Here is a 24,547-nt window from a genome sequence, read left to right on the forward strand (position 1 = left end):
TCTGACAACATGTTGTTTTTTTTTTTCATTGATGCGCTCAGAGTCACTAAATAAGCGCATGCACAACTAGTCCAACTGCACTCATGCATTCAGCAATATTAATACAATTATAAAGCTTTTCTCACACTATTGTCAGTTCAAAGAGACTGCTCACATCCACCTGTTCCCCTTCTGCTCCCTGGGATCCTGGGAAGAAATAAAAGTGACAACTCAACTCAGACGTGTTAATGAAAACCACATCTCTCATATCCTGCAGCGCGCACACAGAGTATTTCTGGCTCACAAAATCAGCTTTCCTCGACTGAGAGAGGAGCTGCACATTAGAGGAAACAGCAGCAGCCTGCTGCGCTGAATTCAGCGTGTTGATAAGATGGAAGACGGCAGAGTTTGAGGCCCCTGACAGCAGGGGAGCTCATCATAATTGAGAGGTTTGGGGCCCACCGGTCTACATGATGCAAAACTTGAGACGACAACTCCACTTGCTGCTGATCCACACGTGTAAAGCAAAAACGATACATGGATGCAACTGAGAACAAGTGCCTTGAATCTAATGCGCAGTTGCATTTGATTGTTTACTAAATTGTATTGGCGTATTTATGAGGAAAAACTAAATCGTGTGCATGCTATAAATATATTTAGAAACAATATGGCAAATTGAACATCTTTATTTGATATTTTTAAACGATGAAAAAAGTAGTTGTGAGAATCGCTCCACTGTCGCCCAATTCTCCATCCAGTAGAAAGTTTAAAATAGGCATTGATTAAATGATCATTGCGTTTTTTTGGTCGGTAATAAATTGTATTTGATTAAATCATTAACATCGTGACATGTTTTTAGTTCAAGCCTCAACATTTCATGCGTCTCCTCTCTAATTGGCCGTTCAGCAGACAGATCTACGAGTCAATTAGGCTTTTGCACACACAGCTATAATTAGGTTGAATTAATTCAGCGGCTATGTGGACTGCAATTTGTACAGTGACTAATTAAAAGGAGGCAGAACGGATTCTCATAATGATGCACAATGTTGTCTCCATCTCAAAGGGAATGTTAGCGGAGCTCTGACTGGAGACACAAAGTCTGCACTTTAAGGAGGATGACAGGGTAAGAAGAAGCACCCAAACATCTGCTTGCGCTCACAGTGTAAGATTCAAAAACAAGGGAGAGGCCTGTGAGGAGTGTTGCTGTGGAAACTAAACACGCCTCCTAGTGGTGAATATTCGAACTAAAAAGCATGACAGTAGAGGTTTTCAAAATGGAGGTAAAAAATGGAAATAAATAAGAACAGAGGCATTTAAAATACACACAAATATCAAACTGGGCTCTTTGAACTGAACTGCGGACACACCTCTGTCTCTAATGGTTTGATGCTTGCTGCAGGTTTCCTCCCACAAGTATCTCACAACTCGACATTGTCCGCAGATGTGTGATAGTGCTTATCTGTGTATGTGTGCCCTCCTATAGATTCTGTCCTCTGCTCTCCCCTCTGTGCAACTTGGATAGCCTCCAGCCTCCTGAACCTTTCCAGCACATGGAGAGTAAAAATCGGAACCATATTGGGACCTACTTTCACTCTACCAAAATAACAAACTGATTAGGATGATATGGAAATTGTTCAATGCTAATTTCTGAGTTTGCCACTATTGCATCAGCTCTTGCTATCAGCTTGCTTCATGATGGAAAATGTGTTAAACATGAATCAAATTATGACTTAAAGTCTGACGAATGCTCTCTGAATCAGCAGGATCTTTTGGTTAAGACTTAGAATGCAGCATGCCAGAGAGGGTGCAAACTGAGATTGTTCAGCGAATGAAAAGCTTTGTCCTCTGGCTTAGTTCATTTCTGTCCTGCGACGGAGGGCAAGTAAAAACTCACTGCTCTGACATTTTCACCATTTTTTGCTTGAAAAGAACACGAGGGTTATTTTCCATCTGCTTGCTGTTCTGCATCACTGCTTTAATACTGAGACAAAGTCGCCAGAAACATGTTCTTAATATCATTTTTTTTTAAATGTTGTGTATAGTTACAGACAGGGGTCCTTGAGTTTATTAGAACGTATGTTTGTGTGCAGCCATCACATGAACTGCAATGTTTTGGTTGACAGCCGCTTCTTCTCGCTCCCCTCCCACCCTGTTGATGCGGATCATCTCAACCTCCACCTGGGAAATATGTCTCGGATAAATACATTTGCCAGACAGACTCTTTAAAAGCTGCTCGATTTCAAACCGACAATTTTGTTATCAAGTGGCTCAAAACACTGGAGGGATTTTGCAACAAACAGCAGTTGCTGATTGAATTACAGGGCTGTGGTTAATAATTCAAAATCTGAAACTTTACAATGACTTGTTCTCCAGCTTTTATCCATCAGGGTTTGCCAGAGCAAGTCAGCCACTTCCTCTTTGACCTGTCTTCATCAGCCTCTACGGACACTTCTATCCTCTTCATGTCCTCCTTCCATAAACCTATATGGTTAGATTTATCTTCCTCTTCTGCCTAGTACTTTCATTTCTAACATTCTCTATCCAACATGTTCCCTCTTTCCCATCCAATCCATTTGAGTGGAACCTCCCCAACATTGTCTCCAAGCCTTTCTCCATGAGTTGTCCCACTGATATACTTGTTTCTAATCTTGCCTTTCCCAGTACCTCCCTATGAAAACCTGAGCATCTTCAAATGTGACATGTCTAACTCCACTTCCTCTCTTTGAGTCTGAGCTATTGTCTCTAAGCCACACATCATGGCAAGTCTCACTGCTGTCCTATAGAGCTTTCCTTTCAATCTTGCTGCCACTCTTCTGTCACAGATTGACCCTGAGAACCTGCCTACACTCTCCTCTTTTAATCTCTGCCCTTCATGCTGTATGACTGATCACAAACATTTGATAAAAAATGGTTTGTTTTCACTTCCTGTAATCCCACTTTCACCTTGAGTCCCTTGGCTCTCCAGCAGCAGACCTCACCACTGTCGTCGTTCATGTCCTGCACATCCCTCACATACTTCTCTGACACCCCTGACTTCCCTCAAATCCTCTCCAGGAATTCTAATAGATACTAAATAGTGACCTCTCTTCATAACTGTTTACCTCACACCTTCATGTTGTGACTCATCAACTTGATGGTTCTATAATTGCTACATTTCTGAGAATCCATTTGGCTCTTAAAAATCACATTTCCTTCACTCAGACATCCTATCAGGCTACATGCATTCATGACATGATCCTGACTTACTCCCGTGTCACACAACATCATTCACCTCTGGCTACAAAATTATGGCCATGCCATTCCTCTTCTTGTCTACACCTGTCTTCCTTTTCTCCCATCAAGTCTTCTTCCCACTCTTCTGTTCTGTTGTCTACAGACAAAAGTAGCCCAATTTCCGTGAGTGACCGGTAGGCGAACAACACCAAAGGCAGTCCTTGTTAACTTGGGTGACGGCTGACCCAAAATGGTTTTCTGAGGTCTGACTTGCATGTTTGTTGCAGTAGGGTTTGTTTTGAACCAGTTGCCTGAAACTCCCACAGACAAGAAGGGAGAAAAAAGACAACAATATTAAACCAAACGAAAGGTTATTTTCCAGTGCTAATAGTTATACTGCTTTTTACTTTACTGACATTTTTTTTGTCATCATTTCAATACTAACACTCCAAACAAAGCTGTTGTGGTTGCAAAAAAATACTGTGCTAATGTATCCACTAACAGGATCATGCTAGATGTTAATCAGTTGCAGACAAGTGCTGCTCCCTGCTTTCCACACATGATTTGTTTTCACTTAATATTGTAGCCATTGCAGACCTTGTGGATCTGCCATTCATCAATTCATTTTTCACTTCTTATTGAGAGTAACGGTGCGTTTGTTTTGCAGCTTTATCGATACTTTTAAAAACTGATTCAACATATCAAGTATTTTGAGAGTAATCCACCACCATAAATAAAGTTGACCAATCATTTCAATGACTGAACCATCATTTGAATTTTCATGGATATTGTGGTCATTTTATTTTAATGGGTTTTTTTTTTTTTTATCTAGTGAAAATCTAATATGACAGCCCTACAACAAATGCAAGCAAGTCCTTCTACCACAATGATTTCCACCTTCATCTTTTAGTTCGACAACTAATACGCAACAAATTAAGTTATGCTAATTTTAAGCAGTATATCAGTGCTGCTGTTACTCCTGCTAATGTACAGGATAATGCTTTCTCCCCTTCTAGTACCACTTGTATTCTGAGAACTTCTACAGTTGTAGCATATTCTATTACACATTTGCTATTCGGACTTGTGGGATGTTTTAGTTAATATTCATTCAAACCGTTTATCTTTTGAGGGACAAGCTTGGCGCTCACGCACAGTGGAAAATGACATCATCACTGGCATCATCTGGTACGAGAGGTGCACTTATTTATTTATTTTTGACTGGACCAAGAACCAGAATGAGGGGCAGAATGGTGGACGTCTTAACTGCTTCTTGTGTGTGCCCAAAAAGATTGTTCAGTATCATTCACACAATGTTGTGTTGTGTGAAGTGACACTAGAACTTGTCCTAATATCAGCAGAGACACTCCATCACCACTGCAGCCCACTGACAGTTTTATTTGGTCTTCCAAATGGAAGGTTGGCAAACAGCAAGCGTGACAGCGCAGACGCTGAGAACAGATCCTTCTCGACTGATGAAAAGATACACTGACATTTGTAAGGATTGCGTCTCTGGGCTTGTGAGAGGTTGACACAAATGTCAGCCAAGTGCAGACTGGAGCCAGCAGCTGGAAACGCTGCATTCCATCACAAACATTCATTTACACCTCCGCAACCTGTCTGCTGCACAAACAGAAAAACAGAATGTACCCCTTCAACAAAAAGAGCAGAGGTGCAGTGCATTGAAGATACATTCTGAATAAGCTTATTTTGCTGCTGACACTTCACTCCTGAGGGTTAAACTAAAGCACTGAGGATTCATTTCTAATATTTGTTTAAAGTATCGCTATAATATAATATGTAAAGCTCTACAGGGCACTAACGTGTTGGTACATGACATTAGAAATTATTATAAAAGCCTTTAAAAATTAGTGATTACTGATTAAAAAGATCCAATTTCCAAGGTCCAAAATACAAGGTTTGGTTTTTCTGAGAAAATCTTTGGAAGGATGCAGTATCTGAAATGAATGTTTCCAAACGCCCAAGGGTGCACTAATTGAATATAGTTTGTAGTACAGTTAGCTCTGAAATAAAATACGCTTTATTCCACAATGGGGCGTTACATAAAAAATCTGATTGCCTGCAGCAATTAAGGATTCAGTGCCATATTCAAGGACACTACAACTATCTCAGGAGGTTTCAGAGATCACACTGGTGACCCTTTATGTTATGAGATATTCACTCCACCTCAAGTGTCACTTATTCACATGATGGAAGGTGGAAACAGAAACTCAATATAGCATCCTGAAATCAACCCTGGTCTTCAGAGGCCCATGATAGCCAGACTTGTTATGTGGGGTGAGTATTTTGGCCAGTAAGTTGTTGTTTTTCAGCCAGTAAGAGAGTAAAGGCAGAAAGAATTAAAGTAAGCTGATAGAAGTTATTGGACCTCTTATAATAGCTTAAAAAAGAACGGACAGATTGTAGGATGAATTCTTGTTATCCAATGCATTTTAATAATTTTCCTTAATATTTTCAGGTTTCCTAGTGAAATCTTCATGTTTATTTCTTATTGACACGTTTTCTCCAGTCCTCTACTTTTGCAATGTTCTCTTTTATATGATGTTTCCTCCCAAGCAACCTTTTAGTTTTTGTGATGTATATCCTAATCTGGTGTGGTCAGGACTGCCGACCAAGATGCTGTGTCACTATATATATATATATATATATATAAATATGCAAAGTCCACTTAAGTTATCAAAATGAAATGCTAGTAACTTCATATTTCATATAATAAAGAGACAAAAAGGAATAACCCTATAACACAAACAGATCAAATTAAATACAGATTAAAATATAAAATAAAATGATCTTGCTGGCTGCGGTCAACGCTTTAGTGTACTGCATGAATCCAGGGTCCACTAGCATGTTGAATAGAAAAACAGACAATGCTCACTTTTCACTATACTCCTGCAATGCTGTTGTGACCTTTTATCGTATACAGAACGCATGACCTGGGCATCACAAATAAAGACCATCATTATGATAAAAAAAAAATTTACTTAACGCTTTACTTTAACATTAGTGAAGAAGCTAATAGCACTTAATTTGGCTCTGTTGCAAATAGGTGTTTCATGGTTATTGACTTGTGTCCAATGTGTACATTGGAGAATCATATATGACAAGCAGCCAAGTGCCAGTAGGCGTCGATAGCTAATTTGTCCTTTTTGTTTGTGGTATTCGTGATCAAACCTATGCATTTCCCCCCAAAAAAATTATTCAACAACTTTTTTATTTAAAATCCGCCAGGTCCAGCTCATCATACACTGCACCCTGGAGTGGAGCAGCTCCAACGCGGAGACTTGAGGAGTTTCACCGCTGAGCCGTGAAATGAAAAGTAGCAGCTGATGTAGCGGCGGACGCAGCCGAGTGGGGGAGGGGTCTCACCGGCAGGCCGAGCTGAGCAGACATGGATGGAGGAGGGGAGGGACTACTTTCTTTCAACAGCAAACTACTGCTTAACTTTCCGAGTCAAATGTAACCCGTAACGATTCTACTGTATGTAAGTCAGGCGCTGCAGTCGAACAAAGCCAAGTACAAGAAGACGCCGCGTGAGAGTCTGAAGAGAGAGGCTGTTTCATTGCCTCTGTCCATGGTGCTGGTCGCTGCTCGGGCTTTGAAAGGCCTGATCAGGGATAACTCAATCACAAGCCTTATCTAAAGTGTTCACATACGAAGTAATCCCACTGCAAATACATGAAGTCGTTCGATTGACATTAATTCCAAACTGCCATCTCTGCTCCTCATCAACTCTCAGATCACAAATCTTTCATCCCGCCTCTTGCTGGCTCTTCGCATTTCTCATTGGCGCCTCGCATTGTCCTTTCGGAGACGCAACTCTAGGTTGGATAAGAGGAACCGCCCCCGCCTCGCCTGTCGCGGTCAGAGCTCATTGATGGACCAATGAGCAGCTCGCCTCTTGTGTCCAGAGGGAGGGACTTAAATGGGAGAAGGAAGCAGTAGCGGGTGGGGGGTCACGGGGACAGAAAAGGGGGTGGAAATGCTCTGTCTTGAAACAAACATGTTGGCTGTCTTTGTTTTATAGTGTGGAAAAACTAAGTGCATTTGCGTTTCAACATCCTTTAATTCAGCTCTCACCTGGGTTTTCTGCTCTGACCCAGTAAGTTCAGGATGCTGCAACTGCCCATTCTCTTCATGGGATCTGGCTATGTAGGTCATTCAAGGCACACAACTTTAATAAAAAGTTTCATGTTAAAAAAAGCCCTTTCCTCGCAAACAAATATGTAATTGTCCTTCCAATACATTAGGAAACCAATGCTGAAAAAAGGAACTAGTTGGGACATTAATGTTCTCCATTTCTTCAGTCTGTCCAAAGCCCACTACGCACTACAACATCAGAAAAACCCATCGTGTTGTCCTACACAATCAAATTAAAGGAAACTTCCATGCCACACTAGTATCCAATGATGTATTTTGTGGTAATCGAAATTGAAACAGCAACAATTAAGTCCGTTTGAGAAACAAAAGAGGACAAAAGCCAGGATTGAAGATGATAGTTTTTGTTGGCTAAATTATGCTTTGGTATAACGCAGTAATAAAAGTACAATAGTTTGTCAGCTATAAATGAATTGAAAAAAAAAGTTTGTTTTCACAAACATCAACAGCTAACATTTTAATAGTGACATATTCCCTGACATCTCATGCTTAGACTATCACCACTCCTTTATCCCGTACAATTACATAAGGTTTATATAAATGTTAATATTTGTAATACATATTCTTATTTGTAAACTATTTCTTATTGACAATGGAATATCCTTATTTTCGTTGTAACAGTAAAATGTTGTGCTCATATACTACCAATCAAGTGGAAAAAGTTTTATTTTCTCTTTGTTGACCTGGCATTCGATTGTACCATGCCTTAAAAACAAATATACTTTTGACTGCACGGAATGTATAAAAGGCGATTATGTTTTAAATCATCCTTTATTCTGCTACTATTGAATGTACAATGTGAAACCCGTTGTTCGTGTCCGGCGTCCTCTTTGAAGTCTTTAATCAGAGATGCTGTCTGAATTTCGGATATTCTTGGAACGTTTATTCAAAAAATGATATTGTGGAGAGACTTGGCAGCGCAATCATATGATTTTGGCATTTTATTCCAAATAGATTTACTTTTCTATATGATTCGAACGCTTCAACTGTGTAGCATGGTGCGCATGCGCCGTCAGTGGGGGTTCTGCTATCTCTGCTCCATCCGGGAACTTCAGAATTACCATTGACAGCCGAAGCGCAACTTTTCCCCAGGCAAAGTGAAATCAAGCCGCGGACTCGGACAAAATATAGTCCCTGCTTTTCAACTTAAAACTATCGAAAGAAAACATCCTTCGACCGTTCACCGGAGTCGTCGACGTTCGGTTGTCATCTGGAAACAACCCATCCGGCACCTGACACGTTTTCGCCTGGTTTGAAGCACTTTTCGAGACGGGCGGAAAGTGGGTGATGAGTCCTAGCTTGTAAAAGAAGCGAGAACTTGCTTGCAGCCCGAGTAGTTCTTCTTTCAATTGTTATTGACGCTTTAAAACAATCTTTAATTCACCAAACTTCGTCTCGACCGCGACGAAAGTGGTATAAAAGTGCTTTTCTGGCCGGAACATGGAACTACAAGGCCTTCAAGAGGCGTTGAAAGTAGAAATCCAATGTCATCAGGTAAGTGAAACATCGTGTTATTCCATCCTTGTTGGTGTTGTGAGCAAGTGAGAGCAGGAGGTGAAATCTGGATCCGTGAAGACTCCGTGGGGAGAACTATGCGACATGTCGATTCGCGAAAACAGCTTCACTTTGAAGTCCGATTAAGTGGAGTTTTCCGCCATAGTTTGTCTAAATGTGTTTACTCCGAAGAATTTGGAGTAATGCGGTGGTGCTGTGTGGCGATCCGGACGCGACCTGAATATTTATGAGGTGCAAGGAACTGAGTGGCCGTGGCTATCTTCGCCGCTTTGTTCCTCCCTTAACTTGACTCACTTTTCTAAATTCCCTCATTTCGGTGCTCCGTCGTTTACAAACTAGTTGCACAGATGAAGCAGGACCCACAGGTAAACATTTATTTCATCGGGGACGACTACGCTTTCCAGGGCAATCGGGGAGTGGACGTGAAACTTTATCAGCTTAAATCTCTTCGAGTTGGCAAAGAAATCGAACGTGAACTTTCATTTATTCGGCATAAAATACACACATACTGACAGGGATTGTTCGTATTTAGGATGGGGAGTTTAAGAGAGAGCTGTGCGACTGGCAAACATGAATAACAGCCCTAAGCGATAAACAAGTGAGCCCCGTTATGTTTAGCTTTGAGCACTGTTTTTGTCATCTCCCTGCCTATTGTGGAGGCTTCCTCTGTCGGTGGACTACTAACGTTGTGGTAAACACGGAAGTGGAGTGTTAAAACACCGAATCGTGTGCTCGTGGAGGCGATGTAGCGAGCTTCACTGCCGGGCTTCACCCTGGTTTGGTCAAAGTTGTGTAATGTTGAAAAATTTTAGCGTCCATTTTGAGTAGGTCGACATGTTTCTGGAGAGTAGCTCTGGCGGCTAGTAACGGAGTAGCTAACTATCCGGTGTTGACTTTTTGGGCCACCGTATCGAAGTTTTTCGTCTTCGCTTGACACTACGCTGTTATATTCATCTCTTTCGAGCCATTTTGTTACTTTATACTTGGTGTTATTTCTTCACGGTCACATGACCCGAGCGGTGCATCTGATTCGCTCACTTTCACTCTTTGACTCTCTTCATGGCGTCCGGTTTTTAACTTTAAAGAACCACTGGCAAACCGATCGCTGCCGACTTGCTGCAGGTGCAGAGGGATGCTGAAGGCACTAGTTTACGGCGGCAGCTCTTGTTCAGCACCGCGGCCAGCTCCACCATGCACCGCCCCGCCGGTCGGTCCCAGCCCGAGAACACACACACACATACTCACTTAACTTCCCCGGCTAGCGAGAGAAGGAATTCGTGAGGAAAGGGTCAATATTTCTCCATCAGATATATTTAACAGTCGCATGTCGAATGTATGACCATTTCAAAGACGACATTAACGGTCCAATGTAGTTACTAAGTGTCTTAAATAATTGGAAGTTCCTTAAAAAATGAATCGGGTGCTAATTTGTTGTGACTCGGATGTGAGTCTATTTCCATGTTTGTGTTGTAGTATTTTTTTTTCTTGATCTTTCAGTTTGATAGTGGAAGCATCCATTTTGAGAGTAGAGGGGGTGCCCCCCCCTTTCTTCAACATGGAGGGGAAAAAGTCTGCAGAGTTTCATGCAGGAGGTGGAGGAGGAGGAGGGGGGATGGGCCCCATTCATGCCGAACATTACCATTTTGATTGCTTTGATGCTGTTTTTGGTTGGAAGGGGGAGGGGTAGTAAGGAAGAGACACAGCTCAGTCAGCACCGCACAGCAATGTTTTTAATCACTACACACTACTTATGCTTCTTTTTCAGCCAGCCTAATGTGACCTTTACTTTCCCCCAGTATGTATATGAGCCCACAGAATTTGCCTGAATTATACATCTACACATCCACCCTCTTCCAACTGGAGGATGATTTAATGATGATCTGAGCTAAAACTAAGCACACTTTGAGGCTCTGTCAACATTGGCAATGCAGCAAAACAAACACAAGCTGCTTCCAGTGAGTATTTATCGAGCAGAAATAATTAGATAACAACACAAGTATTTATGGAACCTCAATCATAGCCTGGACAACCTTTCACTGTCACTGTTCAAGGCCCTGTGACTAAGTTTGCAGTCTAACGTGACCTAAATAAGCGTCAAACATTTTTAGCAGTGGGATGGAATTTCAGTCGTTTGAGTCTTTTGTTTATTTGTTGTTACAATTGCTTGTATTTCAAGAAGTATTGCCTCTTAAGTTCTCCATATGCTTTAAAAATAGTCACCTTGATTTTTGTGAGTTTGGCCCTTGTAGTTCTGTTTTTTTTGTTATAATCTAATTTCTTTAGTGATTGCCAGCAATATTTGTGCATCAAGTTACCCAATTGTGTTTGCTTCATCTCCTTCTTTTCTAGTTGTAGTTCTAGTTGATATCCTCTTAAGACAATGGATACATTGGCTTTTTCAGTGCCCAAGATTACTTCTTAATCTGGCATGATATTTTAAAAAAAAACACATATAGGTTTAATCACGTTTCAGTTGTAACAAGCTAAAAAGAAAAACGTGTCACAGACAAATTTTTGTTGAGGCTTTACATCCAGTTGAAGTTAAGTGAAGTAAAACTGATGTGAAGTTTTTGACCCCATGGTATTTTCTTTTCTTTTCTTTTTTTTTCATACATTTTTAGTGTTCTGGCCTGAGACTAGACCTTTTGATCCTCCCCATTTAAGCCTTTTAATACTATGTCCCTCATGATAACTTCAGAGGACAAGCATGTGTAATTATGATTTCACCATAACCAATAAAGCAATTTACTGGTAGAAGCATAAAAAGCATTGACGCTATTCAACTATTTTGAAATAACAATCTAATCTTATGTTTGTATGCATGTGTGACTGAAGTGTTTGTCGCTGCCGATGTTGAAACCATTTCTGTATATGTTTAAATCTAGTTCTAAATTGCTATTTTCTTTAGAGGACAGTTGTTCATATTTGATCAAGTACAGACATGGGAAAGACCCTTCACTTGCACTGTTCTGCACAACAGTGTTTTAGTTACTTTCCGTCATGTTCTAGAGAGGCCTGTTGTGCTCCTGTGTTCATAATCTCCTGCATGCCTGACAACTTTCCCAGCAACGTAAAGAAATACAATTTAATCCTAAAATGGCTCATTACAGTTTCCTGCGGGGTTCTTAATCCAGGGAATGTGGAGGGATTTCGGTTGAACAGAGTTCAGCGTTCATAGACCAGAGGATTGCAAAGGACCTGGCTCCCCTCAGTGCTTTGACATGGCTTTCGTATTTCTCACTGATGCCATGTTTGGTTTGCTGTTGTTAATGTCTAGAGCAACCAATATCAACTTAGACTGAATATTGATCAGATATTCAGGAATGAACAATGCCATCAAACTGTTAATTAAATGTGCTTGACCTACATATAATACACTAAGTAATGGTTCACACGTATCCCGGGTGATCCTGCTGTCCAGAATGCCATGTGTTGACAATGTTATACTTAGGTTTGCTATTCTCAATTCAAGTGTAATAATGCAGTCGTGATATCAATTTGAGAAACTGGCCCAGATATGTCGTTTTCTGTTGATCAACTTGAAATATAACCTTGCATCAAAACAATAATTTTATAACATGTTCGATAAAATTTTGCGAAACATGAACAGAATTTAAATTGCCATTATGTTTTATCTTATTTTAATTGAATTTAATGTGGTTTAGGCTCAATGAATAGGAATTTTTCCTTAAATGGAGATGTCCCAATAACGGGATTGACTACCAAAAAAAGTTCATTTGGAGATTATTTAATCCTAGTATCATCCTTACAACTCCTTAAGTACTGCCTCCTGCAGCCTTGGATCAGTGTGACGACTTCTTATTACTGAACAGCAAACAGTCATTTCCAGGAGTCGCAGCAAAGTGCTGATGTGGCTCGCCTGGCAGGCAGTAGGGCTGCGATGAATTAACCCGTGTTGACTGCCATGCTGCCATTTGTCTCTGAAGCAGCCATCATGTCCGAGCACACAGGAACAACAGAGAGGACATAAGGTCTTAACAACAAATCAGCCCATACCACACCATTTCCCCGTTTTTATGTCCTTGTACTTCTGAGTGTTGGTGTTTGACTTTTTTGGTGGCACCTACTGGTTATGAAATCAAGTTGCTAAGTGGCCACTTTGGCTTTGATTTAAATTTCCTTTGACATGATTGTTAAACACTGCATTTAAGTGAGCTATCTCAAAGGTTCAAGCATTTTTGTATTGTGTAATAAGCTCATGTGGTGTGCAAAGACACATTTCTTAAATTATTGATAGTATGAGAAGTTAATGCTAAAACCCATGGCATCAGCAAAAAAAAGAAAAATCCCGTCATTTAAAATCCCCTCTCGTAAAGCTAGCTTGAACAGCGAGACTTTCGACGACTGTCTACAGTGAAGCAGGTAATCATAGACTGCTGAACAATGTTAAAACGGGGGTGGTGAGATAATCACACGATATCTTAAATAATAATGCTTTAATAGATTAATGGCGTGATATATATCTTGTATTGTGGATTCCATAATTGGGAACCGTGGTGGATGCTCCGTTTTGAAAACTGAATTTAGGTTAGTCGTAGTGGATGGTAAAATATTTAAATTTGTGAATATTATATTATTTCAGACTCTTGTTTTCATTATTTAAAATGCAGCACACAATGTTTTTCAATATTTTTTTTACAAATGAAAACACTAGCCATGATGGCAAGTGACTTCTTGTGTTAACACTGGGGCAATTTGTCTCTGACTTCAGATGGCGTCAGCTGGAACCGTGTTTCCTGGTAGATAGACTTGGAAGCTGCTGTGCTTTGATAATTTTTCTGACAATGGCATGAGAATTGCAGTTATAACACTAAAATTGCTCCATTCTCCAGTCCTGGACTATTTTCCTCTTTCTCTTTGCATCCTAGTCATTTATATGTTTGTTTACTGGAAGAATTTCTCTCCTTCATGGCCTTTCCACATGTCTTTCGTCATCGCTTTATAGATGCATTCATAGATGTTGGCTTGCTTTTAAATTGACTCAAGCTGTGATTCTAAATCAGAATCATTTCCATGTTTGACTTGAAATAACGACTTTCGTATGAAGCTTTTTAATGGATAAGTTTGACAATAAGAAGTCTATGTTCTGCCCTTCCAACTTAATACACTTTACTAATCCTAAACTATTTTTCTCCAGTTCTTTGAAAATGCAACTTTTATTGGTCCAGATGAACAAAACAAACTGCCTAATATATACATATCCATACTCACATTGTGTGTGATGCACCTGGACTCAATGCATGCCATTATCCATGCACTTAACAACGTATGGTGTAATAACTGAAAAAGATATTGGCTAATTACAATTCAAAACAGTGTTTGTTATTAACATATTCAGTGTTAGATGCACACTGTGGTAGTTATAGTACTATGAGTGCTTGAAGCATGTCCTGTTTAATCTTGTCAGTGTTCGGGCAGTACATTGGTGGAAGTCTTGAGTCCTACCATAATAACATTTAGATGAGCGCAAGGCCACTATTCTCAGCTTTCCTGCAGCATGTCAGATCATGTTGTCCCCCACAGGATAGTAACATGAGTGTTAATAGTAATGGCTCACTTCTGCAACAAAGTAAAGTGCAGCATATATGTACTGCTGTTGTGTTGAATAAGAACAAATAGCTTGCCTCAAACTTCTTACTATCTGTTGAATTGTTGTAATAGTGTGTTAGACTAGATGTCCTTTATTGATGTGTCTGTTATTAAATCTTTGTGTACTTGAGAAAGGACAAGAACATTAAACATGCAGCACATGGTGGAGTGTCGGCGGGTCAGTTCATCTCTGCTGTCAGTTATAAATGGCTTGAGTCTGTGGGCTGCTGTGGTGATGAGCTGCAGGGACAAAAGCTACACTGATTGGCTGTATCTCAGTGTTGAGCTGGAGTCTTGCTCATTCACAACCTCTGGCTTAATGAACTTGCTCACAAGCACTCTCTGTGTATCATAGCAACATGTCTTATCACAGGCCCGGCACCTTAGCTTCACTATTGTTTTGTAAGCTTAAAGAGATCATTGTGTTTTCTAAGGTTCATAAGACGAGTGTCCACTCAGTCTCATTCTAGCGTCCTCACCCACTCCGATGCCTAACTGATGATTAATGTCTTAACTGATGGGAGTATGAGATCCTTTGATGTGGAAGTGTCTCCTGAACCTTTGTTCTTTCATGCATAACAGACTAGAGTTCAGGTTTGAGTCACCACTCGACTGGCCAATCAACCGTGAGCACAGCTTCTTCTTACTGAGCGAAACAAAATCAAATGCGATGGAGGTTTATTTGGCTACTCACCTTTTTAGCCCGATAAAAACCCAATAGAAGCATAACATTTATTCCAATGACTGAAATCAAACCATTTTTCACAGTTATCGCCTTCTGGCATGCACGTAGGCAGTTTGTTTTAATTATAATATACTCTGAAAGATAAGTGTTAAACCTGTGAGCGTTCTTCATTTCTCACTTGCATATTAATTGTTATGTAAAGACCCTTTATTTGCTGTCCAAGAAGCCTTTAAGAATTACTTTTAATTTGCTTCCTAACATTATGGATAGTTATACTAGCACTAGTTAAAGGGCTAATTATATTTTGGATGTTTTAAATAGATTTTGTTTGTGTCAGTGGTAGATGTTTATTTTAGTGTGCAAGAGCAAGCACCAGCTTTTTTCTCCTGGGACTCATTTTTGTTTTCTTTTACATTTCATCAAATTCGCTTAATATGTTTCACATAGCTTTTCCTTAGCTAAACTCCACTAACTCAGACAAAGTCGGACTTTATAATGAAAAGCAGTAATATGTATTTGATAATGTCTGTTTTATGTTGTTCGTAGTGATGTAATAGTCTTTTATCCCTGCAGTTATGAGAATTTATGATAACAATCTGTCACTTGAGTCATTTACTACATGTAAAATCATATATTTTATTCATAAGTTAGGACTGATATTATTGTACTTTATTTCAGCATTTTTGCATTTGACAGTTTGCTTTAGTGCTTTAAAACAGGTTCACCTGTTTTATATTGCAATATTTGATGATGTTGCTATTGTAACAATTAAATTCCTCACCTGTGAAATTAAGAATCACCAGAAGATTAAATCATTGAAACCAATTCATGTTGTAGTCTGAAGTAAATAAGGAGTTATTTAACCACTCTCATGTTCAATGCAAATGAAAGTGCACTGGCTGTCTATGGATGTGTCTTGAAATAGCATATTTCTAAAGTAACTGGGTTGCGACATTTGGACTCATAAGCGTGAAGTGGAGTGACCTTTGCATGGCACTCTTGAAACAGTCAAGGGAACACTTTCCCTTTACGTAAGCATCATAAGCATCCCCCTTTTATGTTCTCTTTACATAATATTTTGACTTGTGTTAATGCCATAATGATGTGCGCATATTATTTTTATATCAATCAAAATGTTCAGTCCAAGAAATGTTTTTAATACGTTTTTAGATAATAATTAAATTGTAGCTGTGTGAGCTGTGAAGTGAAATGACTATGCCCTACTTTATTTTAGAGAAGGTTGCTTATGAGTCCTTAAAAATAGTTCTAGATGTCATGTTTCCCTTGTGTTGAGTGCGTCCAGAACAACTTCATTGTCTAATAGTTCATGTTAAATCAAAGTCTCTCTGAAAATGGCAAACATAAAGACTGCTGGCTGGAGTCCGAGTCCTCCTCATTCAAAGGGCACTTCGGAATGTCTTTGTGTAGATCAAAATCGGGGGCCTTGTTGAATCGTTTTCCTGTAAAGGGCGCAGCACTCGGGAGAGGCAGCTCTATTGACTTTTTCCTTGCTAAGGTTTCTCAGCTTGTATCTCTGTAGATAACCAAGCGGAGAGGCAGCAGGCCGGCACTTTGGTCAGCAGCTTACCGGCTGACAACACAGCTGTGCATCGTCAGCAGCTGGCCCAGGCCAAAACACACACTTTATTGTGAGAAGCTGTGCTGCAGCATCTTAGGCCGCTTCACGGTAGATTATTGTGACAGCTACCATAGCAGCAGCAACAGGAAATGACTCGACTTGGAGAAAAAACTTTCTCCTTCAAGTCTCTGTATTTTTTAAATAGCACTGTAGAGCTGTTTGCAGAAGCAACACATTGCTTATGTCTTGCCAAGTTATTGCAGCAGGCCTCAGTCGGAGACACTCACCCATATGCATCATGCCATTAGGAGATGAGTTGAGAGTGATTGCGTAAACTTATCCCATTCTGAAGGTTTTGTCAGAATTTTGAGGCAAGTGGATCATGAATCATTTACTGAGCAGATTTTAAAATGCACTTCTTGGTATATTTGGTTGATTTCAGATTCTACACAAATGAGGGTGAAAAAGTGACTGCTGAAACAGAACTAATAGTAAACACAAGATATTTCTTTAACTATATCATTTCAATAGAGAAATAAATGAAAACCAGAATGAAAGAAATCATGCAACCGCTTCTAGTTTAATATGTCAATTTAGGTTTTATACAATTAACAGAAAGTCCTGCTCATATTATCTGCAACTTTGGCCAATAGATGTTTCTGTTAAAATTACCTCCATCCAAGGTGCTGAGGCTACTTCTCATTATCGTTGACCAAACTTGTCCTTGAAATCTGCAATTGTGTCCTCCTGCTGAACAGGAAATGATGTCACTACTATGCAGTTCCAGTGTCTGCCATTCTTAGGTCATTCCAACAGGAGCTAGCTTTGACATGGGTGGAGAGAAGAAGTGGGGGTGCTCGTCTCACATCTGATTATATTAACCTACAGAGTGACAGACTGAGGCGGCCGGCTGCTCCCATAACCCACTGCAGCTCCATCTGTCAGATGGACAGTTGATGCCTCCACTGCTCCACAGACTTAGCCTGACGCCAATTATCTTGGAGTTTGGTGTCAGATTTTTGTTTATTTCAGGATTTAATCACAGTATATATTTCATATAATATCTCTTTTTTTTGTGCTCTACTGCCTTCAAAATTGCAGTTGAACAGAGCCGTCATGTGATCTCATTGTTTTGTAGTCACACACTTTCTGTACTGGTACTGGATGTCTCAAAGGAGTCCAAATGTGAGCAAGCTTCCACTTTCTGGTTTTGTTGTTAAATGGGCCTCGCTTTGATTTCTTATTCATCTTCCAAACTAAAGAGGTCATCACCATGAAACATTGAGCAGGAATGCTGCGGTGTGAAAAATTCACAAAACATCAACTACTGTCTGACAGGAGCAGAACAACATTTTGTTGCTGTTTCGGCTCTTTGTCATCATCGACATCAGATGACTTCCTTCTCCTCCCGGGTGCCTGGATCTGGGAGTTGACACACAACTGCTCTTTTTGAGACTACCCTGAATTCTACTGTTGTTTCAGCACAAAGGAAGGTGCTAAGTGAAGCAGATGTTTGAGAACTGTTATATCTTTAGTCAGTTCTGCCCTTCTGATTGGTTCATTTTGCTTATGTGTGTCTCGATGATGATCTGTTATCTCATTAAGCTGTTCATTGCTTTTGCTCGGTTTCACATACCCAAACTATCTTTGTTACGGTTCCATGAAACTCGGTCATCCAAGATAAGGATGCAATTAGTTGTATAACTTTGTACTTAGTCACCTATTTAGTACAAATTCAAAAGTAATGTCTGTATGTTTATGCTTTTAATACTTGTTCAAACTAGGGTGCTAATGTGGTTTTAGAGAACACTTGTGTAGTGACACAAACAAATGTTTTTGCGTCAGTTTTTCTTCCGGCAAAACACTTAACCCATGGTTGCTCTGGTTATTCAGATGCCGTGCTGCATTGCGGCCTACTGCCGTCAATGTGTGTGAATGGGGGACTTGATGTCAATTCCTTTGGTTGCAGGATATGTGTAAAAGTGCTGTGCATTAAGTTACATTTGCTGTTGTTACACAATTTATTTATGACATTAGGAACATTTCTGTTTCTGTTATTTCTGTCTGATGAAGTCTTGTAGTCAGTCTTAATATAGGTCAGAGGCCATTTCCCCATTATCGTGACAGATGAATAAGAAAATGAATGCATTTGTTCCCACTGTAGTGTCTTCACTGGTGAACTGAAACAAAACAGGAGTGTTTGCTAAAGTTTGAAGCTGTAGAGTGGCAGTATTTTCTGTCAGGAGTCTTTGTGAGGAAGCAGAAAAGAGAGGAATGTTATTGTCTTTTGCACAGCAGCTGGTTCGTTCTCAGCCCCTGCTGTCCAGCCCTCTTTCACTGCTCCCTGATTAGCTTTTCCTTGCTGGTGTGTGTGTCGGTGTGTGTCAGTGTGTGTCTGTGTGAGTGCAGCTGAGGAAGTAGCTCATTCCTTCTTTTTTAGAGGCAAACAATGGACTCACTCAGCCAGCTAACCAGACATCATGAGCAAAAGGTCAATAAAAGACCACCAAAGAATGGAAAATCTCTCAGTTAGTCTGATTAGTCTTTGCTGCGAAAAACTGTTGGTACTTTGGCCTCCTGGTGTTCATCATGTCCTGATTGTACTGCACCCAACGTGAGTGCTGCTGTTTCTTCAAACTGAAACCCCCCAGCACCTCAAAACAGTTTACACAAGTGCTTTAATGTTGGATTTGAAATGGGTTTCATGTGTGGAGAGGTTTGTGTTTTTGGCCTTCTTTCTCACCATTCATTTACATACTCCTTCTAGGCCAAGATCCCACAATGCCCTGTTTTTTTAATGCATTATTGAGCTTCTTGTGGCATTGGTGAAAAGGGAAGAGGCCTCGCCATTAAGAGAACTAGGACTCTATATTATTGGAGGGTGAGTTCAAAGACCCTTTGAAAAATTTATCAGATGTGCTTGTTGCTAATGTAGAGCCCCAGACTGAGGCCCCTACAGCAGGTTCACAACTCCAAACACACACAAGAACAAAACCAACATGAAAAGAAAGTAGTGCTTGTGCCTTTTTTGGGGAGATGGTCCTCAAAGTTACAGTAATGTATGTTTTTTTGTAGGTTAATAATTAATATGACTAAAGTGAACTTGTGTTACTTTGGCAAGGCTTTGTAACTAGAGGTGAACAATTGATCGTATACTGACTGAATCTATAGCTAATGTGTATAGCTTTCTGTTGCAGTGTTGGGTAAATCTGTTCTGCTTCACTCGTATCGCAGGATTCTTGAGACGCACACAGCTAATGTACAGTAGTGAGGGAGCGTGGCCCTGTGTTTATGTTCTCTTCATCATTGGAATCTGTCTGGAATAAATATAGCGTCATTTTGTGTTGAACACTAAATAAAGGTAAAATAAGGGTGGAGAATGCTCAGTTCTCAGTGCGCGTCCTTGATAGCTATACTTGTTGGGTCCAATTCTTAGAAACACACCTCCTTGTCAGAACCTTAAGCTATTTTAGGGGACCTTTTGCCGGTCCCCACGTGGTTAAGCCTCGACTTGAGGACTTAAATGTCAAAATAACTGTCATTATAATTGAATTTAGGAACAAGAACAAATCCAACATATGTTGGATAAGTATCCAATCACAAAACTGACTAATAAGTGGGGGTTTATCAGCAGCTATGTGCCATGTGTGGAGCGTCAGGTTTTCTCTAAGCTTTGTTGAATTAAAATGACTTTTCACCGATCAATGATTAATAGTACACAAAATACATGACATAGATTTAGTTGTCGGCTATAACTTGAAACTCAAAGTAATTTTAGATGATGTAGATCCTGCATCTGACAATAATACAAGTTTGACGGACGCAGCTGAAAACCCATCGTTGAATAAATACTACAGTCTGCGGAGTCTGTCACAACTGATGTAATTGTTTGCGCTGTTCAATTTAAGCTGTCGTTCTTCAGTTGTATAAATTTAAATTGATTACTAACTTGAGTTTTCATTCTTCCCTTAGTAATGAAATGTAGTGTTTAAATATAACATATTGTAATTTTGTAAAAGATTTCAGTACAGGTGGAATATTGATTCTTGATTTCACTGAAATTGAAATCACAATACCTTGTGAAAAATCTTTTTTTTTTTCTTAAAATCAATCAGACTTTGTGGTTGAGTTTGGATTATTTTTGACAACCACTCCATCAGGCATAGAGGCGCCGTGCTGTGACTTCAGCAGTGACATCACCACCTCCCTGTGACCCTGCACCTGTCTGGTGATGACCAAGCAGGAGTGGTTCAACATCAGTCAAAGATTGTCTGACCCATGTTTTACATGTTTGCTCTTTATTTGTTTGCTTTCCATCATTGTGGTGATGCAGCAGTATTAAGTGCAATTCAAAGTTTGCTTGCAATGTTAAACTTTGAGACCGTTCTATTGTACTCTAGTAACGCAATCAAGACACTTTTTTTATGTGTGCTTTCTTACTTTCTTTAATTTTATTAGTGATAGAGATTTGTATGAATGTATGCATCTTATTTCATCCTAATATGTATGTCTGGCGTACAGGGAACAAATGTTTGTTGCAGATATTGTGTTGGTCGTAATATAGAATGATGTATTTCTTGTTTTTAGTAAACGGAGTTTTCCCCATCAAAACTGCATCCTAAATGGCAATATTGTCAAAATAAATGGCAAGTACTTTTTTAAAAATTCCAGATCGTTCAACCCTACTTTGAAGTCCCTGAAGCGGTGTATGGTGGTGTTGAAATATAATTTTGCTTATTATCATTTTACACTTACCCTGCCCCCTGTTTGGTGTTTACTGACTTTCTGGTTAGCAGTAGTTGGCTAGAGAAAATAATACGACTTTGTTGTTCTCAAAATTACAATTTCTGGAAGAATTGTGTCTAATGAGTTAAATACAATACAAAATATAAACTAATGCTAAAACCTTGCATCACAGACGCAATATGCATCTTTTGTTTTCTATTCTGCTAAATGTTGAGTATGGCAAATTCAAATGTGGGACATGGTAGTTATTTTCGTTAACAATAGCCTGAGCCGCATCAATCTTTGGCTTGACATCTCGTAAGGCCTGTTCCACTGAAATCCAAAGACCTGAATTATCATACGCGCACCACTCAACAAGCTTCATCGTTCAAACCAGGCAATCTCCATTAAATTCTAACTGTGACGCAGACAGCCTTGGCTCATTAATATTTTGGTGACCTCCCAAACCATGAGGTCGTGATTTGAACGGCTGTTTGAGTTCACGCTGCCTCACTTTGGGGGAGGTGTGCATTTTAGAGGTTGTGGAAGGTCATGGGGTTGTACAACACATAACACCATGCGAATGATAATAAAGACGGTACTAAATGTCGGCAGCTCAGTAAATTAACTCAACCTGGAAGCATCAATGTCGTTGGAGAGAGATGGGTCGGGGGGCATCTGATTCTATTTATTGATGCTGCAAGCATTTATCAATACATGATAATATGCTGAAAGTTAGTGTCATAACTGATTATTTTTAAATGCCATTGTTAAGGTGCCAAAATCCAAAGTAATAGATGCCGCACAGAAGATGCAACAGTAGTCTTTTAATCTAAACCTCATTGTACTTGTACAACCTCACATACTTTAGTTTTTCCTATACCATCATGCTGGTACTGCGTCACTGACCTGTTCTGTACATGGCTTGCAATGTTTTACTGTAACTGTGCTGTTGGGTTAATGTATGACTTAACTGTGTACGTACCAGAAGTCAATAATGCTGAACAAGAGTATTTAGAATTAATTGGCGGTTCACACAACTCCTGTTTTAAAGTTAAATGAGAACCAGTCTCACTTGGTAATTTTACTGGTGAAGTCTCACTTCATCATTTTAAAAGTGCATTGTCACACTCACAGCTCTGCTAGACTCGTGGTCCAAACATTGGAAGATGCTAGGATATGGGTGTCTTTTTGGGGATCAGGCCTCTGTTAAGCTGTGATGAGCTGTCAGGTCGACGCCTGTGTGCGTCTAATCCTGCTTCCTTCTCCAATCTGATCTCAGCCACTGATCTCGGAAGCGTAGCTCGAGGCTGCGCTGCTTTAATACCGATAATGCCTTTCTAGTTTGTGAGGAATATAATCTTTGGAAATCCTTTTAATCAAAGCTGCAGCAACACAAACATCGCCTGGAAAATGGCCGAGTAAAGACTTAATGCAGCGGGCAGCTATAGTGACTTTCCTGTCGTTCAAATGTGACTAATTTAACGTCTGTCTGAGCTGCTAATGATGCACAGTTCAGCACTCGTGAGGAAGGAAGTTAATAATTACTCATCAGGTGGCAGGCAACATGCTTTACACATTCAAAGGTCCTATGCAAATATGGTCAAAGCCATATTAATGTGAATTTGAAGGGGTAAGGAGAGACATTATGCTGTTTAAAGTGTGATTTAACTGGCAAGTGCAATAGATGAATGAAGCAGCCACTGCTTTAGTCAATTAATACTTCTGTTTCTTTCCATGTCTCTATCACTGTCTCTACATTTCTGATTCTGTACAATACTTTCTTTTGAATGATTATCCTTGCTTTTTTAGATACTTTTTTGGATCTTGCTTGCTTTTGCTAGAATCTGTACGAAACAGTAAGTATAAAATTTCCACGTTCTTGCTTTGTCTGTAAGGGCTACGCACTTTCTTCTACTTGAAGAGAATTTGTGAGTCCTGATCTTGTTGGAACAGGGTTAGGGTTGGCATTAGGGTTAGAGTTTGTTGTCGCCTTCATCATTTTTGCCATCACGTTACTGTAAAAGCTAAACTGAAGTTGGTTTGGAGGGGTAAACTCGTCCTGCAGCTTTGATGCCTAACATGATTTTCTAGAAGCCTTGAGGGAGACTCCCTACCTTCTTGTGGACTCCTCCTACCATCATTCCTCATGCTTGCCAACACCCTGAGCATCTTCACTTGTCCAATCCAATCCATTTTTTTTCCATCCACAATCAGATGGAATTTGTACAATGATGTGAGAATAGACGTTGGTAAATGCTAATTAATTTGTTGTGGCGTAGTTTGCGGGTACAGAGTGAGTCACGGAGCAATGAGTCACCAGGTTGATCAGATAAGTCTGCACAGCTGGGGTTGTTTTGAGTTTTGCCTGAAAAGCAGCTAGGCAAGAAAGCTGGCCATGTGAAGGCGTCACCTGGCTGTATTCCCTATGGATTTTAAGAAACATCACATTAGTGTTAATCTTTACTTGGCCTTAGAACTTCTCCAACAGGCTTGTTCCTGCTGAAAGTGTGGATGTTCACTGTATAGCTCTGATTTGGCAAAGGTTATCGGTTGAAGATTGGATTAATTTCCATCTGCTAGTTTCTTTTTTCATCCTCTGTCACAGTGCAGTTGGTTATGGTGCAAATGCATATTAATCGTTGTCAGTTTCAACTTTACGCATGGGTTTTGCATTACTTTACCGAATAAACATCAATTTTCTCAAACTACTTTGAAAATGTCCTGCTATATCAATCACGTGTTACAGACAGCTAAGTTGCCAACCAACGATGAGGATGCTTGAACATTAGTTTCATCCAGTGCTTTGGTGTCTGCCTCCTCATGCACAGATGCAGCATCCCCAGACATCCTTGTGTTTGTGTTTTGTCTGAAGTTAAAAGTATGTCGGCATCTTATATAAGACTCACAGAATGAACATGCTGTCTGTGTGATGGTTTGGATTAGCTGGTTTGGGTCTCTCTTGTCTTTGCTGTGATTCTTGTGCACGTTCACTTCTGCATTTAATTAAATAAAATATTGAATAGTAATAGGCCTGGTATGCAGAGTACATGAATATAACCACAAAT

The 24,547-nt window shown here is 39.9% G+C and overlaps 1 protein-coding gene across 3 annotated transcripts in view; it reads left to right on the forward strand.

Moving 5' to 3' along the window:
* Nucleotides 1-8,245: 8,245 nt before the first annotated feature.
* Nucleotides 8,246-24,547, forward strand: part of phf21b (PHD finger protein 21B) — a 49,343-nt gene continuing 33,041 nt past the window's right edge. Inside the window, exon 1 of one of the 3 annotated variants that reach the window (XM_053863171.1) lies at nt 8,246-8,859. In XM_053863171.1, coding sequence (XP_053719146.1) covers nt 8,806-8,859 — 54 coding nt within the window. In that variant the 5' untranslated portion in view covers nt 8,246-8,805. Of the gene's footprint in view, nt 8,860-8,912; nt 9,246-22,986; nt 23,113-24,547 lie in introns of those variants that run through there. The other 2 variants (XM_053863172.1, XM_053863173.1) reach the window with 2 other exon arrangements.

The sequence above is a fragment of the Synchiropus splendidus genome, chromosome 4, assembly GCF_027744825.2.
Source record: "Synchiropus splendidus isolate RoL2022-P1 chromosome 4, RoL_Sspl_1.0, whole genome shotgun sequence".
NCBI lineage: Eukaryota > Metazoa > Chordata > Actinopteri > Syngnathiformes > Callionymidae > Synchiropus > Synchiropus splendidus.